We start from the raw sequence: 6,871 nt of genomic DNA on the forward strand, positions 1-6,871 counted from the left end.
CTTTAAATGTTGTATAAACCTAAAAGTTTAGACTTTTGTCAAGTGTGACTCATGAAACCATAAAGACCAAATAAATAAATATATAAAAGGCTATACAATAAAGTCAGTAGGCTAAGTAATTGTATAACTAAATTAATGGTTTGGGAATTTTTCAAATATTGCATTTAATGCTACTCTGTGCAAACAAACATTTGGGCATCTGGTTTAAAAAAATGTAGGGATAATATATATTTTTATATTATACTCTATATATTTGTAAATATGATTCAGACTCGACTTGCGCTTTTCCATTTATGATGCTATTAAATAACTTTTATTCACACTTTTTATAGATATTTAATCATACTTACAAAATCGCCCAACAAAATATGTAGCATAAATAAAAGTTAATTTAATTCATTACTAAATATTTAAGAATACTAATTTGAGCTGAAGTAAAAAGAAACAAAATAAACATGTTCATTATTATCTGACATTTTACTTTTGAGTTTGAGATGAAAATAAGATTTTTATTTTACACTTTTATATCTGTAAATTGATATGGTTGTTGTACCGTGACACAAGTTTACAAGGTAACTGACAATATAAACTTACTACAACAAAAAATCAATGTAAATTACAAGATTTCAAAAAGTAATGACAAGACGCAATAATATGACGCTAAATGTGCAATATGTCAACTTTAAGGCTGTACATAAATGTTTGAGTTTGTGTGGGAGAACTAATAGTCTATATATATTTATTGTTAACAATTTATAATTAAAACGTATTTACAGAAAATGATCTAAGAACTCTTGTATGCATTCGGACGCAGTTCTAGCATTGTTTAACATGTCTAGCATGCAAATCTCTTAAAGCAGCAATTTCACAATAAATACAGATTGCAGTGGGACAGAAAACGGAATAAGATTTTTTTGTATACAATACACAATACAGAATATTTTTGAAAATAAAAAGACTTCTGAAGAAGGGCATACTGGCTGCAAAATCATCTTTTGTCTTTGAAGAAGCCTTTATCTGTGCTGCTCTCTTTGATCGTTACAGTCAGGAAGTTTGTCGTCACATCAGTAACTAAAACTTTCTCCACATTGCTGAAGGAGGGTCTCCAAGGATCTCCCTCCTCAGGCTCTCCAAAAATGCGTGACACTGGGATTTTGGCGATAAGTGAAGGCTGTCTGCTGGTGGAATGACCATGTTCAAATGTCCTTCGTTTTGAACGATGCTTCAGGTGTTTGTGGTGAAAGAGGCTTGTTTGTGGATTAGTCCTGCTGGAATGCAAATTCCACTCTGGAGAAATGTGCTGGGTACTCCTGCTTGGAACAACTCTGTTTTGTTTGTGTGAATAGGTAGCATCCATGTGCTTGTGAGATATTTTAATTCTCCCAATCATTTCAGAGCATCTCTCTTCATCTTCACCCAAACCCAACTTTGCCATTTTGAAAGGAATGCTTGCCATGGTTTCATCAGCAGCTCTTTTTGCATGCCCTGGATGCAAGGAGCTTGTGTAGCCATCTGTGAACCGTAATTTGGGCTTTCGTCCTCTCTTTTTTGGGGCAAGGGTAAATTCATCAGTGCTGGGTCTTGGTGAGGAAGGAGAACGATGCTCCCTTGGTTCTGGAGGTGAATGCCTTACACTCTCCCCTCGGTTGACTGTGCTGGGAGGGAAAATTGTGGGAACCACAGCACGCAGTCCCTCTCTCGTTCTAGGGGTTATCACAGGCTCTGGACTGGGATATGCAACATGAATGTCCCTGGATGATTCATTCCTAAATTCATAACACTTTGCCTTTTCTTTAGCTTGGGCCTGCAAAAATATATGATTTTAAAAAATAAATGCAAAAAAAAAAAGTGTTATCTATTCATTTATAGGCTACTAACAAGGGCTTGAGTTCAAACCCAGTTACTTAAAAGTGAATATTATACACAATATATATATATATATATATATATATATATATATATATATATATTCAACAATAAAAGATGTGCAAAAACAATTTTAATAAATAAATGACATTAACCTTTAGAAGAAAAGTCTTCAGCTTAGGTCCTCTTTTCTTGGGTCCAAATATTTCTCTCTCACGCTCCCTGAATGAAAATACAAAAGCATGTGTGAAACATGTCTGTATTTTTGACCGCCTAATATATCTATCTATCTATCTATCTATATATATATATATATATATATATATATATATATATATATATATATATATATATATAATTATTATTTATCTTTATGTATTTTACCGCTCTTCAAAGGCAACGAAAAGGCGCGAGTCTAGGATATTTTCCTCTGGTTCCCAAGTACTGTACCTGTGAGAACAAAAAAAAGTTTCACGTGATGACTGTCAATCTCTAGCTGCATTTATACCACTGCTTTATCCGCCACTAGCAGCAGGGCCAGCTAATGTTGCAGCATGCCATCTGCCAAAACCAGTCTGCAGAACAAACAGCATGTTAACCTGCCAGCTGATGTATGGCCTTCGCGATATTTAGCAGAGTTGACAGCCATCGCTGTCACTAAAACGACAGACAGGCACGATAGACAGGATGGACATGCATGCATTACTCACTTGGGTGACCAGCCCTTCCATTTAACGAGATATTCCATTCGACCCTGTGCATGCCATCAGACATATACACACAAAAAAAGACTTCGTTAGCGTGACCCGAAGACATGAGCACATATATGCAGAAAAATGTCGATATCACTCTGACTCAACACATACCCGTCGTATTCGTCTCTTGATGATCGATTCGGCCGCGAACACCCTCTCCCCGACAGCCGATAGCTCCATGTTTACCTTCGTCTACCGTTAGCTTGCAGCGAAGCTAGCTGACTGTGAGCGCGAGTCCAGTCCGCCTGCTCTAGCTTCAGAATTCCATACAGCCCATAATACTCTCGTGCACAGTCAGACGTCATCACGTTCTTTAGCATGTTGCCTTAGCACCGCTTGTAGGTGGAAACATTTTGAGGCCGTTCATTGGCTCCGCTGTTGCTAAGTGGCCGGGACTTGCTTCTTAGTGACATAGATGCATTCTTGACAAAACATATGATAGATCTCCTCGGCTGAGCCTGCCATGAACAGGTTTAATTGTTTAATTGTCTAGACTAGAATACAGGAAAACGTCATTAATGAAACGTCAGCTGATACAGTATATGTAGGCTAGGCTGTATGAACACTAATTGTGTATTTTCTGAAACAAGCATAATTCACAAGATTTTTCTGTAAATACATTAATAATAGGCTAATAGGCTAAAATGTATGGCATCTTATTTTTATCAATATTCTGCTATTCACAAAACAATTTGACTAATACCGCTAAAATCTTAATAATAGGCTAATTCCGCTAAAAAGTCTTCATACATGACAAACCCAACAATGACAAATGTCAGTGTTGGGTTATTGATCTGAATGTCATGTGTGTCCTACTGCAGAGTCATAGCCTAAATTTGTAGGATACAAACGGAAAGATTCTTATGTCTTATAGCCTAAAAGCCTTTTCGTTACACATTATTTGCGGTCTAGTAGGTAGCCTATTAGATTTTGTTAGCCTATTCTTGATGAAGAAAAACGGACCGCATAGCCTATTTATGTTTATCTCGTAGCCACACGTTTGCTCAAAATTATTCGAATATTTAGATCTGGTCTCCAACTGGCTCTTTCGAAAATAATAATAGGCATTAATACAAATTTAAAAAAAAATAATAATAAAAAAAAATTGTATGATGCTTTTGTGTAAGACTTCCACGCCACATTTAGCTGCCAAATGAGAATCAAAAATCAAATAGATCGAAATAGATTACAGCTTATTATAGGCCTACTACTAAACTACTATTTTATATACTATTAAAATACTTCATATACTACTATTTTGGGCTATATTTCGCCTATAAAGTACCCCAATTTATTTATAAAAAAAACAAATAAAACAAATAATGATGGTATAATAATGTATGCTAAAAATAATAGTTAATAGCTAAAACGACAACAGTAACTTCTGGTAAAGACAACTAAACAACGAAACATTTCATAATTATTATATCTTTATTAGTAGACCTAAGAGTTATGCACTTCTATAAAGTAGGCCTAACCTCTGTATATATCACATGGGTCAGGTTTGACTGCATTAACGCTATTTTTAGCTCAAACAATCTCGAAAAAACAGCAATAATGTTTTAAGAAAAATAAGATTTTATTTATGTTTTTTAATTGAAAACCGATTTTAATTTTAGAGAAATAATGTAGATAATATAAATTATATTATCTACATTATTTCTCTAAAATTAAAATCGGTTTTCAATTAAAAAACATAAATAAAATCTTACAATTTGGGCTATATATTATATCAATTATTTAGCGTATAGGCCTGCATAAAACAAATATAAAAATATGTAGGCTACATTTTGTAATTGGGTGTTCCATATAGCCTGTAATTCAATTAAACGATCTCACATAATTATGTTGCTTAACGGGAAAAAAAGATGAATATATAAATAGGCTAGGCTATAATAAATATTACCTATAATCATTGAAATTGCATACAGCCTACATTACTGTCAGCTAGACATGTGAAGGAAAAACAGTCATTATCTTTTTTTATTACCCACTCATGACCATAAAAAAGGGAACTATGCTAGCGAACATTTTCTGAAAATGTTTACCGATTTGATGGTAGGCTAAATTACGTTGTTAATAAATAGTCTAATTTCCTGGGTGAATTACAGACATTTCACACTGTAAGCAAGCGTTTAAATGTATTATTTAGAAATAAAATTTGGGCAAAGTTAGGCCTATCTTAATCAATAAAGATAATATTGATTGATAACTTGGTGCCCTGTAAAATTAAGCGTTGGCTATGCAGTGGTTCATTCGGTGAGTGAACATTATTTAGGCCTATATATCCGCTGCAAAACAATGCACAGTTTGAACAAGATAGACCTATTATAACGATTGTGAAATAATTTTCTCCAAAATAAAATTAAGGCTTCAGTTTTCAGATTTTTTATTCTTTATATGCATAAACAGGGCTTATGGTTGATTTTTTTGCGGAAGATGATTGGTGGTTTGACTACTGCAGTGCAGTGGTTATATACGCGATCTCGATCGAGCTGGAAGAATATTATTGGTTCGCTCGTTTCTGGGCAACAAGCATGAGAAATTGTGCACAATTTACAAAGGAAATAGCAATTACCTTCTACTATTTTTGCTGCAGACTGTTTAAGAAAATTGTCAATGAAGCAAAAATAAATAAAAATAAAACATTAAAAAACACTAGGGGTATTCGATGTAAATTGTTTTTAACAAAATCATTAGGCTACATTGTTTCCCTATTCCCGTTGGATTATTTAGGATACACTAAGACTTCTTAGAAATTTAATGGGACCATAGTTATCATAGGCCAATTTTGGATTTTAAATCGAGCGCGTTCATATTAGTTTAGGCTACCTGTATAGGGTAAATTCAGGTTGATTGGGACACTTTTTCCCAGTCATCTCAATTGCATATCTATAGGCCTATATATATATATATATATATATATATATGACCTTGGTGGATGTCGGAAAAAGTCGTGCATTGGCTACGGTTTACAAAATAGGCTTTATGTGCCAAATAAAATTAATCTAAGTCTCGCTAGTAAACATGTGGGATAACCTTGTATTAACAATATTTATTTTAGATTTTTAAGTAAATAAAGAAGAAGAAGAAGAAGAAGAAGAAGAAGAAGAAGAAGAAGAAGAAGAAGAAAATATGTAGTCCAACTGCAGTTATAGCTTATTCTGCTGATTATGTTTACAAGCTTCTAAAGACGACTTGTAGCCTATTAGATTAGATCATATTATTTAAAAAAGTGATTAACATAGGTAGGCTATTTTCAACCTAAGCCGATCTTTCAATGACCACAAGCAGTTAAATGGTCCATATCTAAAGGGTCCACAGCTTTAGAACGCTTCTTATCTCATGATCAAATCACTACATTTTAATAAAGCGATCTGTGGCAGTTTCAACCACAGCTTTCAGAACGTTTCTGTGTCCCCTCTCATTATCCAACGCTTTATTTTACGAATCTGTGCCCATAAATAGCTTAATATTTAACTAAAATAATTTGTAGGCTATAACTTTATTATTTCAAAAGAATATGTTCAAAGCATATTTTAAATAAAATTAACAATCGACAAAATACGCTCCTGTAAAGCTGAATTCATAAGCTGATCGCAAATAAAGTGAATGGACCAAAGGAAGCCATTTTATAACCGCAGCGAAAGCAGCTTTATCTCAGACGGTGCAGCATGAGGAAATGGTTGATTCCGTTTCATTGCTTTTCCGAAGCCCATCGTTGACATAAATTTCACGGTTAACCAACCCCTGCCTATTTTTTGGATTGACTAATAGCCTACTAAGCAGTCTTGCCGTGAGAAAGAGACGTTTGCTGTACGCCATGTTAACGCTGACAAAAAATAAGTCTGGTTTTATAGGCTACATCAGGCTGTTCAAAGCTTTGAAAGCTCCATGATAGTAGCAAGCGAAAGCTACCATGAAGCCTATCATAATTAATATTCTAATATTCTAGCCTACGGTGTGTTTTATACCGATAAACATCTGACGATGCATAGGCTATTCTTGTCGGGGTAGGCTATATGGACCGTCTTGCGCATAAAGAAAGTTTAGCCTATAAAGAAATAAGGCTAGCATATTATTCTATTTAGAGGACATAAATACAAAGTCTATATTCTATCTGTAAAAGCGACATTCATTCACATTTTGGAATGCTTTATGGGGGTTATATAGGCTAAAGACTACTGCCTAAATGCCTGTTAAATGTTGAAATGTCAGCGCTGTTTACACCCCCCCCCCCCCCCTTTTTT

General features: G+C 34.3%; 1 protein-coding gene across 1 annotated transcript; it reads right to left on the bottom strand.

Moving 5' to 3' along the window:
- Positions 1 to 458: 458 nt before the first annotated feature.
- Positions 459 to 2,917, bottom strand: cbx8b (chromobox homolog 8b). The gene is made up of 5 exons (XM_077198980.1): positions 2,733 to 2,917; positions 2,577 to 2,620; positions 2,251 to 2,316; positions 2,022 to 2,088; positions 459 to 1,804 (listed from the first exon to the last, which is right to left on the bottom strand). The coding sequence occupies exons 1-5, from the start codon at positions 2,799 to 2,801 to the stop codon at positions 989 to 991; spliced, it is 1,062 nt and encodes a 353-aa protein (XP_077055095.1). The 5' UTR covers positions 2,802 to 2,917; the 3' UTR covers positions 459 to 988.
- Positions 2,918 to 6,871: the final 3,954 nt, after the last annotated feature.

Source organism: Siphateles boraxobius, unplaced genomic scaffold (assembly GCF_051911475.1).
Source record: "Siphateles boraxobius isolate OS27281-9 unplaced genomic scaffold, OSU_SipBor_1 41, whole genome shotgun sequence".
NCBI lineage: Eukaryota > Metazoa > Chordata > Actinopteri > Cypriniformes > Leuciscidae > Siphateles > Siphateles boraxobius.

What these genes read in the sequence shown, in the direction of transcription:
- cbx8b (XM_077198980.1), bottom strand. Translation starts at nt 2,801, where the DNA reads ATGGAGCTATCGGCTGTCGGGGAGAGGGTGTTCGCGGCCGAATCGATC. An exon ending in TGGAAGGGCTGGTCACCCAA is followed by an intron (nt 2,317 to 2,576) that starts GTGAGTAATGCA and finishes TTGTTCTCACAG; the next exon opens with GTACAGTACTTGGGAACCAG. An exon ending in TGAAGACTTTTCTTCTAAAG is followed by an intron (nt 1,805 to 2,021) that starts GTTAATGTCATT and finishes ATATTTTTGCAG; the next exon opens with GCCCAAGCTAAAGAAAAGGC.